The sequence below is a fragment of the Ursus americanus genome, chromosome 9, assembly GCF_024610735.1.
Source record: "Ursus americanus isolate L20-20 chromosome 9, mUrsAme1.1.p, whole genome shotgun sequence".
NCBI classification, from domain to species: Eukaryota; Metazoa; Chordata; class Mammalia; order Carnivora; family Ursidae; genus Ursus; species Ursus americanus.
Genome location: NC_142135.1, coordinates 41,619,504 through 41,640,304, shown reverse-complemented (window position 1 = coordinate 41,640,304; position 20,801 = coordinate 41,619,504). Strand labels below are relative to the sequence as shown.

Below are 20,801 nucleotides of genomic sequence, written 5' to 3'. Positions count from 1 at the left end.
AAGAAAATATATACAAGTCTGACAATCATAATTTGCATAAAATTTCATATTCAAGAAGATGAATAGTGGGGCTTGCTTTAATCTGACAAGCAAGCTGTGTAAATTATCTCTACATAAATCAGTAATCACATTTATTCACAATAATCAATATATTTACTACAAAAACACCGTTCTTTATGAAAACTGTATATGTGAGGTTGCATATACAGAACAAATATGTACAAAGACTTCACGTGCGTACAAGCATAGATATTCATTCTAGTGTTATCATGAGCCCAAGCAGACAGCTCCATGTATTAAGTTTAAAATAAAATTAACTTTCAATTAAATTATAAAAAAACATTACTAAACTATATCCACAGAAATGTCCAGCAGCTTCTATTAAAAATAGAATCAAAGAATAGAAAATTAAAAATATATATCTGATGTTAAACAACATAACTATTAAAAAAAAAACCCAAAACACCTTAATTTCCCAGTGAAAAAGATGCTCTGGGCAGAAAGAAAATGACTAAAATATCAAAATAGAAAATTAGAAAATGGTTTGTTTAATAAAATAGGCTAACTCTTAATAAAAATCTACTACACTTCCTAGAATACTTTGATGATATGAAAATGATGAGTAAATTATTTTTCAAGTGTGATGTATCTAGGAAATAGATCAGTGAAACAAAAAGAGTAATATCATCACAGCATACAAACAGAAAATTCACATATAGAAGGAAAAAATCACAGTTTACATTGCATTCATATTTAAAATCAAACATCACTTTTTCACATTCTGAAGATTCCCCCTCCCAAATATGGAAAGAAAAACAAGCCAGGGCTTTAATATAATATTTTTTCCAACCTGGAACAGCTGCAAAAAACAAATCTTGCTGGAGATAAGCTTGGTTATAAATATCAACATTCCCTTTAAATAAGGGAGTCCAGTTTTCATACCATCTGCCTCTTTCTAAAAGGGAAAAAAAATGAAAATCATAAACTAGGACATCCTCTTTCAAATAAGCCATTTAAAAATGAATGTAGTAAAAAGGCTATGAACTCCTCTGAGCCCCTGCCTTTAAACTTGTCCTGTTTAGCTCAGATCAGAAAACAGGATTTCATGAAAGTAAGCAACTCTTAGTCTATGAATAAAGTGCCTAAAGCAATTAATAAAGAAAAAAATGTTCTCAAACTTTTTCACATTTATTGGCCATAATCATAATTTCTGATGGGATCATATTTCTCCTTAATGCATCATATTCCTTATTGTTCATTTTTTAAGTACATTTGTCATTTTTGTTACCTCTACTTTTTCCAAAACCTTTTTACAGCCTGTGCCAAAGACTTTCATGTTATCTCTTCTATACAAAAATCTAGTTGCTAACAGAACTGGACTTTTCTTTTAATACAGAATATATCCTCTGCAAAAATCTTTCCAATGTCTCTCTCAACACAGTGGTCTTCTTATAGTTGAGTTTGGATTTTATCTTAAAACCATCTTTCTTCTTTTGCCCTTAATTATTTTTCATTCTTTGTTAATGACCTTGTGATTGAACATTTTAATTTTTCACTGTACCACATCATTACTACTTCAATAATGAAGTCCATAAACCGTATCCATTATTTAACTCCTTAAAGCATTCGGAAGAGAGAACTAAAGAAAGATGGCCTACCAAATAGAGCGGTGCAGAGTGGTCTACTGGAGATGCATACATAAAGGTATATCTTGTATAGCAATACTAAGACTGCTTAAGGGAAAGTAGAAGAAACCCAAGACAGAGAGAAATAGCGTCCTCTACTTTAACAATATATGTAAACATTTAGTCAATTCCTGGAATTACAGCGGCAGGATTCTGAAAAGCTGCTGTAACAAAGGCACCTAGGAAGCCCTGGCATAATTCATTCTCATATTTATTCTCTCCCTTCCTCTTTTTCTCATACACACATAAAGACACACTGATATAGCTGAACAAAAAGAACAAAACTGAATATTCAATCATAAGCATTTCCTGTTATCTTAAGGTGCTAAGACTATACTTAAATGTGTCCTTCATAGGGAAAATACGTCCGAAGACTTTTTTTTTAACTTCACTTTCATTCCATTTTAGCCACAGACCACCCAGGTCTGTAATTACACAAAACAAAGTCTTTTTACAAACGACAAATGACATTTAATTGCTTTCTTGGAATGCTGCATCTTCAAGCGTATGAGGAGGGAGGTGAGGGAGAGATGTCTTCAAAATAACGGTCAATAATGTTTAATCTCGAATTAATTATTTAAAATAAATGACCATTTTAATATCAATCAATATTTTATCCTTTTCATGATTTGATGTAGGCAGTACAAAATGATGTGAACAATTATGTTACCAGTGTTGCAACAAAAAGTTGTTTTACCTTAGATCTATCAACTATTTAAAAATGTTAAAAAGGCTTTTTCATATTAAATTTACTCTATTTATTTTCTGAATTCCATCCACTGGAACATAGTACCACAAGAGTAGGGATCTTTGTTTTTATATACAAAGAATCCAAAACAATTAGAAAACTGTGGCACACAGTAGACACTCAATACATGTTTTTGAGTAAATATTTTTCAGAAGACAGTTACATTAAGTTAAATCATCCATATTTTATGGTTAGTCATAAACAATTAAAAACGCTTTGAGTTTTAAAATACTACTATAAATTCTCTATCTCTTACAGGAATATGAGTCTGATAAAGGGTGGGTTAACTCTTCTCTATTTTAATTAATTTCCTTTCTGGTTCTATCACTTTTTAGTTGTTTATCAGGCTAAGCTCATTTACCATTTTTAAAATGAGCACTGTAAGAATACCTATACCATACTGCTACTGTGAGCACTAAATTAAATAGCTAAATATATAAAGTACTTAATATGGTACTTCTTACATAGTAAGTGTTCATTAAATGTTATTAGTATCATTACGTCATGCTGGTTTAATCAGTTACTCACTGTTGAGGTACCACACAGGCCAAACGGTTTTTATAAACAAAAAAACAACCCGAACTTGATGACCTCACATTCATTTAAAAAGTAAATGAGCTCCTTTATAGTTAAGGTTCTTAGAGTGTAAGAATGACCTCAGAATATACTATGTCTGTATTAACTTAATTACATATAAATTGTACACTTTTCTGCTACTATTTGGTCTCCTAACTATCTTCTATTATCAGCTAAGTGGCTTCAACAAAATTATCTTTGGATTAACTTTTAAGATGCCGAATTACATATACTCTTTTATTATCAGTAAGTATTAGAAATTCTGGATTAAGAGAGTACCACTTTCATGCTTACAGTATATGCACGTAATCAGTACTCAAAAATACTTTGTAAAATGGTAGGCTTCTAAACAAACAAACAAACAAACAAACAAACAAACAAACAGGCTTAAACACTAGCCCCCAGTTTTAAAACTAATAACTGTTGTCTCTAATCTTTGTCAAGAGTTCCAAATTACCCTCCAATCTAACAAAAGAATCTTCTCAGGTCAACATTCCCATCAATTTTTTTGTTATTCTCTCCTCAAGAGTTGTACAAAGTTTTACTAAGTTTACAAATATAAAATTTATATATCTATATCCATATGTACCTATATTCTCACCACATACATTGAGCAAGTCAGTATGGTTCTCTAGGAAAGTAGTCTGATATTAGATAAAACTGATGCTGTCATCAAGGTCTCAAAACTTCAATTTGCAATAATTAATGTAGCATCCCAAGTATTTTGACATGGGTCTAATACACAATGGCAAACAATAAACATGATTTTAGAATATTTTTTAAATTATAGAACATTCCAAGCAATGTCTTCTAAAACCTTTAAGAAAAATATCACAAGTATTCCAATCATTTATCTTCTTTTCAAAAATTAAACTTGCTGTCACATTATACTACTTTATTTGAAAGTATATCATAAAAGAATGATTTTATAAAAGCACTAGATAACTAATTCACTAGTTTTAGTAATTTGTATTCCCTCTGTTGAGAAATAATTGCATCCTTATTATCACATTAACCAAAATTTGGGGGCTGGAGCTAGATTATATCTCATGAGTCCCTCTAATGGAAGCAGCATACACAAAAGTCTTTTCACATATATATTTTTTAATTATTACTGAACTCTAAGCAATTTAAAGAAAAAGCAACTGAGCTTCCCAAAGCAATTTTTGCAGTAAAATGTATAATCTGATTTTTTTACAAGTGCATAATACTTCCCAGCAATCTCTCTGGCCCAAGTTGGCTGTATGTCCCATTTGACTCAGTAGCCATTACAACTTGCAGGACTTTCCTGAAGTCTTCTACCCACCTTCATTTTATTCTAGGCATATGAGTTGGTTTCCCAAGTCACAAAGAAAATACAGATCACTAGGTAAGAATCGCTCACTCGCAAGCTTACTCTAACTCACTTTCTCACACACCAACATATACACACATCAAACACACATAAATCCACACACACATGCTACGGCAGGAACACTGTTCCTTCCATTACCTCTACTATGATCTCAGTGGATGAAGTGTCCTGTCCTCCACCATGGCTCCCTCTGTGCCCTGGAGTCCACCTCCATGTGTACACTTGTCCTGCCTTTTTAGCCTTTGTTCCACTCCTTTATCATTTTCTCTGTCATTGTCTTCATCTGCAGTCTCACCAGCATTACCGCATTAGTATCATAATTGGTCTTACCGTCTCTGGTCTTGCTCCCCTCAAACCATCCCTCATTCTACTTCTAGAATACTCTTTCATAAAATAAGTTTAATCAAGAAATTTCCCTGAAGTATATTATATCATTCAGTGTTTCCTAATGTCCTTTAGGATGGAGCTCTAATTCCATAGTTTGGTATAATCTAACCCCTCTTCTCCCCTCAATCTGTTTAACCTATCTTTATCCTACACCAACACTGCCCTCTAACTACTCTGAATTTCACACAGTTCCCTGAAATTATCACACTGTATAACAGCTTACTGCCTTTGCCCATGCTCTTCCTTTCTCTGAAATACTTTCAAATACTTCTTTACCTGGATAACTTATACACCTTTAAATCAGTAAAAAGGTATAGCAGTCATTAATTCTATTCACATATCTTCCAATTTTCCTCTCCCTCTGGGTAGAGACAATATCACACTTTACAGTCCCCCTTTTGAAATTTGTTTTGACCAATAAAACTCTAAATGCCAGTGCATAATTAGTCACTCTCTTCCCATTGCTGCGTCTGGATCATGGAAGTACATGAGCTTTCCTACCAACACATTTTGGACATGTAGTCTCTGTGAGAAATAAACATTTGTTGTGTTAAGACACTGTGAATTGGGCTTGTTTGTTCCTACAGCATAACCTAGGCTATTCTGTCTGATAAAAAAAAAAAAAGGTTACCTTTCTCAAGAAGCCTTCCATGAGCCCAACACAGTCTGATTCAAATGTTGTTTCTCCAAGTGATGATAGCTTTGTATTCATACTCTCATCACAACACAACACTATAGTAAGATGGTGTTGTAACCATCCATCTCCCTTCAAACAGTACTTCTGAGGGCAGGAACTGTGTATTTCATCCCTGTATTGCAGAGGCAGTTTTTAAGCAAACAGACTTGAGCAATGGAATATATAAAGGCCCATCAGGAGACGCACCTCAAATATCCATAGGCCCTAACTGACCAACGGACTACTTACAATTAGGGACGGATACCAAAAAGGAGGGAGAATTCCACAGGAGGGTATACCTCCTCACCTTGCCCCTTTAAAAGTACTACCACCTTGCTGCAAACAGCCTCTCTTCTGCTGCTCTGCCCACCTCTCCCTTGCGGTATATTCAATAAACTTCTGCCTCCATGTTCTGTTTCAGGTGAATTTTTTCACATCCTGCGCCACTGCTTCCACCCAAACATCGTCCACCCATCCGATGAAGAGACACTCCATTTGGACACCACATGTAGGATCACCAATTAGCATAGTGCCTCACTCATGGTAAGTGAGACACTTACGATGTTTGCTAAATTAACTGGTCATTCATTCATTTGTTCATCAAGGACCAAAAACTACTCTAGTTACTAAAGATAGAGTAAACCAGAGCAAACAAAAACACCTACCCTCATAGGAAATTATATTCTTGTGAAGGATAATGACAATAAGCAAGACAAATAAGTATAAAATATACAGTTTATTATATAGTGATAAATGCTAAGTAGAAAGTATAGAGCAGGGATATTTGGATGGTGAACAGGTTAGATCTCATTTAGACGGCGATCTTTTAATAAAGACCCAAAGGAAAGTAAATAAATGGGCTATGAAGATATCTAGGGAACAGCAACTCAGTAGAGACAATAGTATAAAAACCCTGAGATGGGAACATGCCCGGCATGTTCAAAGAACAACAAAGGAACCAATATGGCTGAGCAAGTGCGTGATTAGAGATGAGATTAGAGCAGTAACAGGAACCATCCCTTGCAGAGACATATAGACCAGTTTAAGAGCTTTAGCTTTTATCTTGAGTGAAACAGAGAGCCACTTAAAAGTTGTGAGCAGAGGAAGAGATGGAAGAGGGCAGCAGAAGATAAGGTCAGAGATATAGTGGGGGCCCATATTCTTTGATTGTATAACATATTTCTTCTTCCCACAAAACAGGTGAAATGCAGGTATACCAATTAATCAAGAAAGATTAAAAATGACATTGAATGGCATTTTATGATGATCATAATCTGTTCATTACTTACTATACAGAGACATTGATTACAATTCATATAGAACTACCAAAATATTGTAACGTACCAAAGTATCATAGTGTATCAAACACAATAGAAATCAAGTATTTAAAGTAGAAACAAATCCTAATAGAAAATTAATAGTACCGATTTAAAAACTAAATCAGAAATAAATTTATAGCTCTATGGATCTTGCTTTATCTACTTGGATTTGCCCAAATACCACAAAATAAATATAAGTAAAATCATTCCCCCATTGTAATACTGCCTTCCATAAGAAAGAACTACATTCCAAACTCAAGTTCATTGCCAGAAGCAAACAAACCAAAACAAGAAAAACAAGTGAAAGAAAACAAACCACAAGTCAGAACACCTTTTGCCAAATGTTAAATCAAATAAACACACCTTGTGTTGTGTCCTTGATGCTGCCAAGTCTGAACTCTGGAGAGCTGCCAACGGGTAAGATATTTCCAAAGGCAAGATCTTTACTGAGGAAGCTGTGCTTGCATTCCTGGCAAATTCAATTCCAGATACCAATAACAATGCTCCCGGTTGCTTTTTCTTACTGGAATTCAAAGTAGAGTATATGGAAACATTATAAATGGATGACCTCCAGTGCCCTAATACCTACAAAATAAAATCACTGTGGTAGCATTTTCCAAGAGGTGTTTCTTGGTTTGCTAAGTCTGTTATACATTCAATCGAATTAAGTTTCTCTGGTCAAATATACTCAGAAAATGTTGCATATCATGCCCCTTTTTCACAAGGCACACCTTCAAAAACAAGGCTCGGAGAAATCCTGTAATAGAAAAGCCTATTTAAATTTACTTGACCCAATGTGTCTGAAATTTATTTAATTAAAGACCCCCTTTCCACTGTTATAAATAGTAACATTATTTCTGCAGATCACACTTTAAGAATGGTTCATTGTATAGTGATTATCTGAAAAGTAGTTAGAGATGTGTTCACTATATTTTAGAGTTGAGTATGAGGAGACCAATTTGAATTTGTTCTCTGTTAATGCAATTTGTACAGGGTCAGCCTATAAAAACAATTGTATTTATTTAACCACAATTGTTTAAATATGTTACTTTCTAAACTAAATCCCCATTAAAAAGCAACAAAGGAAATAATCAAATAATACATGATTTATTCATTTTTGTTTGGCAAATATTTACTGAATACCTATTATGTGTCAGGTACCGAAGTTACTTCTAGTTTTATATTGCAGTTGCTCTTATATAGATAAGAGTATCAAGTTTAAATGGTTCCAAACCACTGTCTCAAAATAATAACACCAACCCAAAATTTAACCCCAAGCATTTGGGAACAAAGTTTCACTAATTCTAATCATACTAAAAAAAAACTTGGAACCTTTAGGTTGTTTTTAAATAGTGATAAAAATCCAGCTCAAGCACAATAACATGAAAGCATAGTCTTTTAAAAATGGTGCTGCAAAAGAATAAAATTGAAGTCTGATGTAGGAAACAAAGGCAAAAAGAAAAATTAAATTTCCTTACTACCTACAGCCCACTGCCAAGTCATTAAAACAGGCAGAGTGACATTCCTCTAGGGACCCAACTGCCTCGATGTTAATACTTGGCTAAGGGTAAAAGGCAATCTCAGCCAGACCCCTAGGATCCTGTAAGTCTACTTTAACATATAAAAATTCATTTGGAAACTTCCTTTATCTCTACCCACCCCCCAAGATACATGTTGGCAATCATCCCCCAAGCATATGACCCACCAGAAGACAATAATAAATGACTTTTTCCCAACAATAGCTAGTCCCCTGAAGGTCCTGGAAACCTTGCTTCCAAAATTCTTTAGAGACTTAACACTATCCCTAATCCCCTCCCAACTTGAAAGCTGGGGTAGAATCAGCCACTCCTTAGGACCCCAATGCAGCTACTTCTGCCACGGCTCCTATCCCTGTGCTTGAATAAAACCACGTTTTTGGACCAAAGATGTCTCAAGAATTCTTTCTTGGCCATCAGCTCCGAACCTTAACATCTCTGCTTCATACCATACACAAAAATTAACTTAAATGAATCACAGACCTAGTGGTGGATATTGAAATTATGTAAACTTTAGAAGAAAACAGAGGAGTAAAACTTCATAATCTTGGGTTAGGCAAAAGTTTCTTAGATATAAGACCAAACATACAAGCACAAAAGAAAAAATAGGTACATTGGACTTCATCAGAATAAAGAAAAACGTTTGTGCTCCAAAGTACATGACCAAAAAAGTTAAAAGACAAGCCATAGAATAGGAGAAAAGGTCTGCAAATCATATACCTGATATGGGTTTTATACCCAGAATAATGAAGAACTCTTACAACTCAATAGGAAAAATGCAAATAATCCAATATTTAGAAGGGCAAAGGATTTAAATAGAGATTTCTTCAAGGAATAAAAACAAATTGCCAATAAGCACATGAAAACATAGTAAATTTCATTAGTCAGGGAAATTCTAATCAAAACCACAATGAAATACCACTTCACTAGAAAGACAATAAAACAAGATGTGTTAGTGAAGATGTAGAGAAATTAGAATCTTTAATACACTGCTGGTGGAAAAGTAAAATGGTGCACAGCCATCTAAAAAACAGTTTGGCAGTTTCCTCCAAAACCACAGAGTAACCACATGACCCAGCAATTCCACTCCTAGGTATCTACCCAAGAGAAATGAAAACAAATGTCCACATAAAAACTTGTACATGAATGTTCTTAGTGGCATTATTCTTATGGACAAAAAGTGGAAACAATCCATGATGAATAGGTAAATAAAATGTGATATAACCATACAATGGAATATTATTCCACCATAAAAAGGAATGAAATATTGATATGTGTGACACCATGGATGAACCTTGAAAACATTATGCTAAGTGAAAGAAGCCAGTCACAAAAGTCCAATTAGTACATCATTCCTGTTGTTCTTTTTATATGAAATGTCCAGAATGAGAAAATTTATAGAGATAGAAAGCAAATTAACAGTATGTTAGGCTGGGAGTGACAGCAGAAGAGATGGGACACGACTGATAATGGGTAAAGGGTTCCTTTTTTGAGGTTATGAAAATATTCTAAAATTATGTAGTGGTGACGGCTGCAAACCTTTGTGAATATGCTACAAAACTACTGAATTGTACATTTTAAAATAATAAATTTAATGGTTGTGAACTGTATCTCTCTAAAGTTGTTATTAAAATAAAAGAATCATAATATATATCAATAGTCCTTACCTAAAATGTTTGGGCCAGTTGTATCTTACAGTTTTTAGATTACAGAGAGGTAATATGTCCCATCTACTGTAATTACAAAACAATCCTGGAGGAATGTAAGGGCAGCACGTAAATACTTCATAGCAAAATCTTACCACTGTTGACAATGACTAGAAAAGTAAACACTACATAAATAGTCCCGTGTCATTTTAAATACGGTTTTGCCTCAATTGAGTTTATGAAAAACTTGGGGAAAAATTTATTTTGCAGAACTTTTTTTTTTGGAACTTTGGGGTTTTGAAAATGTGAATAATGGGTGTTGGACCCTTATTAATAATGATGATTAATATTAGCAATAATAATCATATCAGCAGTTCCCATTTACTATGCTTTGCATGTCACATGTATTATCAGAAGGAAATGCACCTAACATTCCTGTGGGACAAGTATGATTAACTCCAACTGGGAAAACTGAGTTTCCTAATGATAAAGTGACTTTTCCAAGCACACACAGTTAACAAAGACAAGGGCAGAGATTTGAATGCAAATCAATCTGATCACAGAGCATGCTCACTTTCCTCTACAGGGAAGAGTATGTTCAGATCATCCATCTGAGATATAGACTTCAAACCTATAAAATGGAGTAAAGAACTCTTTTATATATATCACAGAGATTATTATAAGAATGAAATGAGATCATTTTTATGAAAATAATGTGGCAAATATAAAGGTCCATATAAACGTGAGACAACATTACGTGGAAAACTATTTTTATTACATATCTAAATCAATGTTTAAAGTGAGATATATAGACAAATTCTTTACAGGCATTCAAAATAAATACACTAATTTTATTTGAAGAAATGCTAAGCATTAAACATTGTTTTTTAAATATCTAAGAAAAGAAAATCCAAATGTGTTCAAGTGGTCCATAACTAAACGTCTATCTCAAGTTTTTATAAAGTTTTTATAAGCCATATATAAAACTGGTGCAGTGCACAAACATATATATTATGTTTGGTCTTAAAGTAATTCTGTGTACCCAGGTGAGGCCGGACAGATTACTTTTTTACCTTATAGGTAATTTCTTAATCTTTTAAAATCTTAACATTATTTCAGTTTACAAAAACTTTTGCTCACAAAAGTTTACATACCATTTAAGTTCCTGGGATAATTAGGGGGATTGTCTATATATCCTCCCTCAAGGAAAATTTTGTTATAAATAGGACATACGGGGTATAACCCAATATGTCATGATGGTATATTCATAGCATTAAAAAAATTCAGGGAGTGCACTATTTGAAAAGTTTAAGAATCGTTATTCTAAAGTACTGATCCGATAACATTGCCTCTACAGTATAAAAATCTAAAATGGATCCTCACTGCCTATAAGATGAAAATTGCTTTGTGTAGCATATAAAACAGCCTTCTCAGCCTGGGCCAGCAGCTCTTTATTGCCTCAACTCCAGGCACTTTTCTCCAAATTGTGTTTCAGCCACTGAATTTCTTTCATTTCCCAACTATGTGATCCTATTGACAGCTTAGTAGCTTTACAAATCTTGTTCTCTTTGCCTTGATGTTACCTTAGCCCCAGCCTTATCTACCTTAAATTCACAGGCATCCTTCAAAACCTCATTTCAAAGCCACTTCCCCTATATAATTCACCTATACTTGCCAAACAAATCTTTGCTGATTAACTGATTGATACATAACTTACATATTAATATAGTACATGTCTATCTCTATAAGCACATAGATTTTTGGCATACAATAGTCAAGTATTACTATTTCTTACAATACTGCAATATTTAACTGTCTTTGGAAATGAAATTCTAAAATCTTTATATGAATATGTTCATTTAAGATACAGAGATGAAAAAGAGAAATTTTGGATGATTAAATATGAGAACAATAGACTTGTTTTTAACATCAGTCCATATAGGACCAAAGAAATGCTGGGGTAAGTACACCATTGAATGGCAAGTAAATTTGGGTACCTTGAAATAAAAAGAAAAGTCCAATCTTATTCACTGAAGTTTATAGTTTAGGGCAAGAGTTGCAAACTTTTCCTGTAAAGGGCCAGATCATAAATTTCTAGGCTTTGAAGGTCAAGAGGAAAAATCAAATTATAGCTGTCACAGCAATTTGTAGTGCTCTGAGCAATGCAAAGCAATACAGCCACAAATTTGCATATCTGCTGCAATTACTCAACAGTGCTGTTTAAGCACCACCTACATTATGTAAATATATGTGTAGGTGTGTTCCAATAAAACTTTATTTATAAACAAAACAAAATATGAATTTCATGTTTACATCATGTAATATTGTTTGTTTGGTTTTCCCAACCATTTAAAAACAAAAAAACTATTCTTGGTTCACAGGTCATACAAAAACAAGCAGTGAGCCAGATTTAGGTAGCCCACAGATCATAGTCAGCAGATGAATGGTTTAGGCATATATTTTTTTCCAGTAAACAGATCTCCTCCCAGAGCCTCCAGAAAGGAATGCAGCCTTTGCTGATACCTTGATTTCAGCGCAGTGAGACCCATGTCAGACTTCTGAACTACAGATCTACAAGATAATGAATTTGTGGTTTTTAAAGTCACTACATTTGTGGCAGTTTGTTAAAGCAAGAATATAAAACTAATGCAGTTCTCATTTTTAGTTTTTTCCTCATCTTTTTAACTTTTTATCTTCCTACTGTTGCTTAATCATTGTCCATCCTTTTTATATGGAGTTCTCCTGTCAATAGAGGCCATGAATTCTTACATGTGTTAGATGTCAAAGAATTTCCACAAATGTTCTTCTGTAGCCTAAACTTCTTGATTTTCACAGGTATGTCATGGAATTTTCTGCTGATTATCTTTTCCTTGGATTTGTGGGATTTTTTGTTACACTCTATTCATTTCAAATGCTAAACCTATCCAGAATATTTTGGCATTGAACAAGACTATACAGATCATTTCTACCTAGTCCAGTCTTTTCCAAATGTATGTATGTATGTCTGTATGTATGGGGGGGTGGAGATGCTGAGGAGAGAAGAGGCAGAGAATGGACACCTAGGAAATGACAAAATGGAATCAGAAACTGGTTCTTTTTTAAATTATACCTTTCCATCCTGAAAAAAATCTGATATGCCCCTGACCAGAGGGAGTCAGTGCTATATTGAACCACTGTGAATAATGAGAATGTATCATAATGCTCAAGCACATTCTTCATAAAAATGGAAGAACATCACAAATCTTCAACTGTATATATTCACATATAAGGAACTTGATGCCTGAAACATTATAAACCACCCCCCACCACACCCAAAATAATGTATCTACTGCTGGAGCCAAGCCTAAAACTTTCAATCCAGTGCACCTTCTACCCAGTGTAGTTATAAACTGTAATCCACAAGTAGGATTTTTTCACAGGTATCCATATAATTTGTTATTCTACATCCTGTAATATTCCGATATTTTTAATATCTATGTTAAACATATTTTTTGGGTTAAACCATCTTCCTTTTCTTTTTGCCAAAATTTTAAGTTGTTCAGTCTAATTAGTCTATTTTTGCAAATATGTCACCACATAATACTACTATGGAAGAACTAAGCTTCTTTTTATCCCTGTTGTCATTCTCCATGTTCAGTGGCTTGAAAACCATGAAATTGATAAGATCCTCTCACTTATGGAACTGTCTCCACCTTCTGATTCAACAAAATAGAATTTGTTAAACTTCTGAGTACAGAGTATTTATCTTTCTATTGTTCAACATTTCCAAATTAAGAAGCTAAGAAATCATCTTTTCTTTTTCATGAAAATATATACCTATTTCACTCTGTTTTGCAAAGATTCTTAACAGGTATGGTTGTAACAGGCATAAAAAGATTTAGCTTTAGGACTCTACATCCTTATCTGTTCAGTTAGAAATATCTTGAGGATACCAAATATTATAAAATATGTATCACCATTTTCCATTAATATTGTTTTAGACATTCTGGGAGCAAAAAAATGACAATTTTCTAAGCAATATTTTTATTAAAACCTCCACGCTTAGAGTCAAATCTATTGATAGCAAAAACATGAATACAGAGGAACAAAGACTAGGGAGAAATCTGGCCTACCCTCATGTTTCCATGCAGAGGAACTTCACTGGAACAGTGGTTCTCAAAGGGGATATTTTTGACATTGGAGTGGGGGAAGAAAATTCTTCAATGAGCTGGACCTCTACATTACACGGGGTCCCAAAACCAGTAGTTTTTAAACACATAGTAATAATTTAAAAACACCTCCACTTATTTCAAGTGGCCCAAACGGCTCACCCAGGGTGGAAAATCAGAGCACTAGATTAGTAGTCCTGGCCTCAGATTCCACTCCTTATTTGCAGCTTCCCAATGAGAGAGTTTTCTGATTGATGGCTGAAATCCGTTGGTCCATCTTACTCCAACGGGTAGATATTAGCTATTGTAAACCTGTAAATACTAGAGGTTTTTCTTCTTTTACTTCACTCTCTGCCCTGGACCATGCATATCAGTAATTCTGGGTAAATGTATCTTTTCTGCAAACTGAAATTTTCTCTTTTTCTCTCACTGAAGTCTAGGTTCTGAGAAAAGTGGAGGGAAAGGGGCAGAAGGTACTAGTACTCACTTTTGGTCTCCTATCCAAAGCATTATGCCCAATCAGCTATTTAGTAATGAAGCTCATATTGTAAACTCCACCTGTTTACAAACTCAAGAGAGAAAAAAAGCTATTATTTTTTGAGCCCCTAAAGACTTTAATTTCATTAGAATGCTTTCTCTAATCCATTTGCCTTTATACCAGCTTCTCTCCCAGAAATGGAGGTAAGAAAGGAATAGTCAAATACTAAACAGTTCAAATGAAATTATACATGCTAATAAAGAAAAGAAGCGCTCCTACATATTCTTATGCTTATTACAAAAGCAATATATATTTTCTTTTTCCAGTGTTTTCCCTATCTAATGATAACATCTACTACAGATGTCCACTTCTATTGATAAACCTAAATAAAGAAAATTTAGCAAACAAAATAACTCTATTTATAGCCTTTTATTTAAATATAGAAATCAGGAAAAGAGCCACAGTGGAACCAACCACAATATGTTTTAGCCACAAGAAATTAAAATAGGTATAAAAGATGACTCACTTAAGTTGAAGAAAAGAGTCTAGGAGTCAGGTTATGGTATTCAAGTGGCATATGCTAAACATAATCAGGTTTTCTTTGTCCAAAATGGACTTTAATAGAAGAGGAAGTTTATGTATTTAATGTTTATCTCAAAAATACAATTTAACATTTTCTCAAAGTATTTGACAGTAATTTCTCTTTCTACTTGCTTAAATATAAGAATATCCTTTAAGAGAATGATCAAAGGGCATTTGAAAAAAATTACAGCTTACATGGTTTTGAAAAGACAGCAACAATCTATTGGTAGTTCCTGTTTACTAAATACTTTTAAAAACAAAGAAAAAGAAAAAGATTAGCTTAAGATTCTGAATTAAAGTAAGCTATGGTAAGATGCATTGTGGAAGAAAGGAAAAAGACCCAATTCTTTTCCCAGCTATGTGCTCAGTCTCTCTTTGGAATGAGGCAAGGGGGAGAGTAATTTCCTTATCCTCAAGAAGTTGAACCAAAACAGGATCATAATCCAAGACCACTTATGCTTCCAACTGTGTTTTTCTTCAAGGGGAGGGTCGATAGCTTTCCTTGGCTTCTCAAAGTAGTATATGACACAAAAAGGTCATTCGTCTTTGGATTAGAAGGTAATCTTTCCCAATCAGGCCACGTATATACTTTGAAAAACCTAGTGATCTCAATCAAGGTGGAAAAAAGTGTCATGCAAGTCATGTAAGGTGCTATGTAACCATAACTATCTCAGAATCAGTAACAAATAGATAAATGAGTTTCTTCCCTAATTCTAAATAACCCAATGATAAAAGAAGTCACAAGGGAAGTCTGAAAATATTTTAAGCTGAATAATCATACTTCTGTGTTTACAAATTCAGATCATATAGACAAAAAGATAAAAGTGTAATCAATAGCACTTCACATCTGTGTAGATCATTAATAATACTTTCATAATCAATTATTCCTTCTTACTCTTTAGGAACAAAGGGCACAGTAGCCCTACTTTATAGATGAGAAAACAGTTATGAAGGTTATTGCCCAAGGACAATATTCCTAATCCTGCCAGTTTTCTGACTTATAGGCCAAGGTTCTTCCTAACGTTATCAAGCAGTACAAGCTTTCTTCTTGGGGATTTATACAGTAAACCTAGCAGAAGGAAGTAAAAGCGGATTTTTAGCTCCTTTTGCGTTTTCTCTCTGGAATGTTTGTTCTGCTGAATCATTTGGGGCCAACTGGTATGAGCAAAGAGATGTGAAGTGGTTATCAGTGGTTACCATCTTACAGTTAATCATTAAATGTGGGTCAGTGAAGGAAAGGGGCTTTATACGCTTACTTTTCACCCACTCTCCACAGAAGAGACAAGGAGATCATGTATTGGGGCCTGTCCAAAAATGAATTGCCTCAACTTCCTGAGCTGCTCATTGTGCTCAAACGGGCACTAGCGAGAAAAAGAATTCTAGGCAGAAGAAACCAGATCTCCTATCCCCCTTTTCCTAACCATCCACATGGACACCAACATTTTGTGGGTTCATGGATTCACCAAGCAAAGATCCTCTCACCATCCCGGGGCACCTGGGTGGCTCAGTCGGTTAAAGATCCTCTCCCCATCCCGCCCCTGTGCCCTCCGTCTCCGCGCAAATAAAGCCACCTCAAGCTGCCCGAAGCTCTTCTCTGCAAATGTTTTGGTCTGCAGATACTTATTAAAAAGGAAAGGCGGGGAAAAGTACGGAGCAGAGTAATACTGGAAAGGAAGGCCAAAGAACTACAGATCCGGAGAGCTGGACAGTAAAATAAACGGACGCGAATTAACTGACGGCACAAGGGAGCCAATCCCTAGTCAAGTGAGAGGTCTCGAGAGGTGGGCGGGACTAAAATTTCCAGGGCCCAGCACCCAGACACGCTGGCAGGGCGGGAACCGCGCGTTCCTTAGCAACAACGGCGGTCACGCCCACCCACCGCCCCAACACCGGACCCGCCATCCCCACCCCCACCGCGAGCGTCCTGTTAGCCAGAGGGGTCCGTAAGTTATTACCGTACCTACTGGGTTTCCCGGGCTTCGGGTTCCCCCTCTTCCAGAGCCTCCCTCCACCCAGCCCACCCAAGTGCCGCTCTCAGGGGCGGAACGACCATCTCCTAAACGCTTTGGGGGCTCGCTAAGGACGTGCGCCCGCTTTTAGTCCCGGACCCCGAGCTTCCCTGGCAGGGCCTCCCCAGCTCCCTCGCCCTCGCTGGACACACACACCTCAGCTCAGCCGAGGCCAAGGGCCCACAAACTTCGTGTCCGGCTGGAAATGTTGCTGTCCACGGTCCTGTCACTCAGAGGCAGGGGCGGGACGAGCCAGCCGCACACCCCTAATCCCAAAGGGCGATACGAAAAGAGGCGGGGCTCGGCGGAAAGGGACGAGACCAGTCCCCAGCCCGCGCTCCGATTGGTCAGTCTCTCTCCCTCCTCTGCGTGGGTCCCCGACGCAAAGGAGACAGCCCTGCGGCCTTTCCTTCCTCTAGCGTGGAGTCCCCAAACTCCGATACTTGACTCATGAAGTGGCCACAGAAATTAGAAATAAGGACTATGGCTTGTTTTATAAATATAAAACACAAAAATGCATAATTTTGATTGTTGAAGTCCTCTCACCTAACTCACACTCCCCATACCCACTCTCCTGGGAGCCTCTCTTGGAGGAAGCATGAACCATCTCTGAAAACAACGTTTGCAGATCGAAACTTTTCACAGATTAATCAATTTAGGAAAAGTGATTTCTGAAACATGACCAACAACAGAACTTTGGAGGTATGTCCAGGTGTTCAGTTTTCACGTCTATGAAATGGGAATGAAATACTAAGTTATTATTATTTAGAAAGCATTTGACAGTTGAATTATTTATACCTTATAATCATGTACGCCTGTTAACACCCAAAAGAGCTGTTATCCAAGGCCTATGAACAATGAAACTGAGGTTCACATAGGTTACATTTATTCAACCATTCAACAAATGAAAAAGTGCCTGTAGTCATTTGAATTTAAAATTCTTTCAAATTGAATTGAATTTAAAATTCTTTCAAAAAATTATGCAATTTCCAATTTAATTTTTCAGTTTTTCTCTTGCTCCAGTTTAAGTCATTTTCCTGTAGGCCAGCCCATCATAAGTTCAAAACAAAACAAAACAAAACAAAACAAAACAAAACAAAAAAAACCCTGGAGAAAGGAAATAGCATGCAGAATAAAGAAGGACTGAGACAAGTATGAATAGACTAACTAGAAGGTCTCTGAAATCTCTCAGGATATCAGGGCCAGGAATTGAATCCAAAATGTAATTTTATTTTCTTTTCTCCTAAATCATTTGCTGGTCTCCAGTTCCTCTCCCAGAAATAAAGGTAGAGTTAAATGAGATTATCTTAATACTCCTAAGCAGATTTGTATGCGTGTGATTTTAAAAGAGTGCAACCCTTTTTCCTTCTATATTAAACCAATACCCAGAAGTGTTTATCTTGTCCAATACAGTAGTAATAATAAAGGAAAAAAACAAAATGATACTTCTGGACAAGTGCTTTGAGATTCAATTAAATGTCCACTATACTCTGATAAAATTGTTGGAATAAAAGAAACACTCCAATTGCAAATGATGTTATTCTCTTGTCCTGATGAATTTTCAAATTCTTCTGAAAGTCACTAACTATAAATACCTCTCCACTAAATTTCTTGATTTGTATGACTCATGATCACCATTATGTTTCTTTAATCTTTTAAAAATATTTGGTTTTAGACTAAAAAGAAAGAGCTATGATTGTATATTAATAGGTATGTTATAGAAATACTGCAAGATTTAAATAAAAGTGGTGAATTATTTATTTGAATCCTTTTTCAATTGCATATTCAAATAAGTACAGCAAATGTATTTGTTTAAATATTCTCACATATATAAAAGATTATACATTTAAATAAATGTATTGTATGCATGTAAATGTGTAATCATTGAAATAAACACAGCTGTATATTTCCCATATGTATAGCTCCAGATGTTTGAAGCATCCATTCAAATTTCTGGAACTCTACACCTTGGTATCTAGTTAAACATCCAGTAGAAAATACTGTGCTACATATACATAGGAATACACATCAAAACTCTATCCGCAATGAGGAAATAAGGTTAGAACAATGAATAATGAGTCTCTGCCACTGAATTTCTTATCTTGAACATTTTCTTTTGAGATAGCTTGTCCTGGTACGTTGTTCTGCAAGGACTTTACTGTTCTATAAAATGAGCACTAGCCACCTTACCTTATATGAATATGACTATTGCAAATAGTTTTGCAAGTGTTTATCCAGATGTTAAACTCCAAAAAATAATGTTTCTAGTTAACTTCACTTTGGAGTAGGAAAGTCTCATATTACCCATGCCTCAGTTGTTTATTTTTTAACTTATGCTTCTGCTCCAATACTTGGAACATATATAATTTGAAATTTCCCCATAGGCACAAGTATACATTAGAAGAAATTATGAAGTACAAACTAACCTAATATGAAATAAAGTCTATCTTAGGGATATGGAACAAAAAGTAAATGGCTTAATGTAAAATTAAAACATCCAGATGTATGTTATGAATATGCTTATTTCTTTACCATGTAATGACAGACATGCTACATTTAAATTTGTGGTAAGTTGAAATATAAATTAGAATCTAATAATTACATGTGCTAACACTTTGGTCTAGATGAATATGCATATAGCTTGAAATTTGGGGGTACCAATTTGGATCATTTGGAGAAATTATGATTCTGTCAAAATATATGAAATTCATTGGGTATATTAAAATAAGAAATATAACATCAAATTATTTAATCTTTTTCAGCAGTTCTTTGCCTTAAATTTTAAAGTTTAAATATCCAAATTAGCTATCTCAGTAGCTGGAAAATGGCCGTTTGATAGGTCAAATATGCATATTACTATTTCTGTTCAGTCATTCTAGAATATAGGGAGGCATTTAAGGTGAATTTTGTTTAAAACGTGTAAAGAAATGATTTTTCATGTGAATTAGTTTAAGAAATCCCTGTAATCCCCAAAGTCTGTGCTTGAAAATCTTGGTTTTAGCCCATAGTACTAAATAGAAACCACTTAATAAAACCTTGAAAATGTGTATGTTTTTCCTAAAGAAAAACTTTCCTAAAGAAAAACTTCCTTTACGAAACTCAGAAAATTAATAAACCATAAAAAAATTTTTCATTAATTTCTGTAGTATTTGAAATTATAGCTATATAGCACATTATAGAATGAACTTTCTGGGAAGAACTGACCTACATTATTAAATACATATTTCTATGTTCATTTGACTTTTGATTACTTGAACACAAGATTATCTCTGAAATCTGAAATAAAATTGTATCCAAAATATTCTTCAGATGATATAAGAACAGATAGAATTATTTCATGTTCATAGAAGAAAGATGGATCCCATATTACAAATATTTTGAGGATATAATTTCAGATGTTTAACTGCTAGCTATTTCTTTAACTGGCAAATGACATGTAGGTAAAAGGTATATCTTGTAGCCAGTTGAAAATGTTCACATTTCCTTTTTTTTTTCAGTTTATTGAAAATTTAATCCAATATGGTAATGATTCTAAACATTCTGAAAACAGGATGCAGTTTACAGGTAATTCACTGACAGCATTTTTTTCCCTTCTTAAGGGTACACATAATAATAATGGCCTTTTTTCAGCTGATAACCCCCTTATATCCGGGTGGTG

The 20,801-nt window shown here is 34.8% G+C and overlaps 1 protein-coding gene and 1 long non-coding RNA gene across 12 annotated transcripts in view; one reads left to right on the top strand and one right to left on the bottom strand.

Moving 5' to 3' along the window:
* Positions 1-17,424, bottom strand: part of TRIQK (triple QxxK/R motif containing) — an 85,141-nt gene extending 67,717 nt beyond the window's left edge. For 7 of the 11 annotated variants that reach the window (XM_045805980.2, XM_087864745.1, XM_045805977.2 and 4 more), the window contains exons 1-2: positions 17,300-17,424; positions 7,109-7,268 (exon numbers count right to left, since the gene is read on the bottom strand). Coding sequence is in view for 4 of the 11 variants with exons in the window: in XM_087864741.1 (XP_087720867.1) it covers positions 7,109-7,268; positions 14,562-14,584 (183 nt within the window). In the remaining 7 variants the exon portion in view is untranslated. Of the gene's footprint in view, positions 1-5,381; positions 5,560-7,108; positions 7,269-14,561; positions 14,644-17,299 lie in introns of all 11 variants that reach the window. The other 4 variants (XM_045805973.2, XM_045805974.2, XM_087864743.1 and 1 more) reach the window with 3 other exon arrangements.
* Positions 17,415-20,801, top strand: part of LOC148109458 (uncharacterized) — a 145,814-nt gene continuing 142,427 nt past the window's right edge. The window contains exon 1 of the long non-coding RNA XR_015725796.1: positions 17,415-17,845. This is a non-coding gene — a long non-coding RNA (uncharacterized LOC148109458). The remainder of the gene's footprint in view (positions 17,846-20,801) is intronic.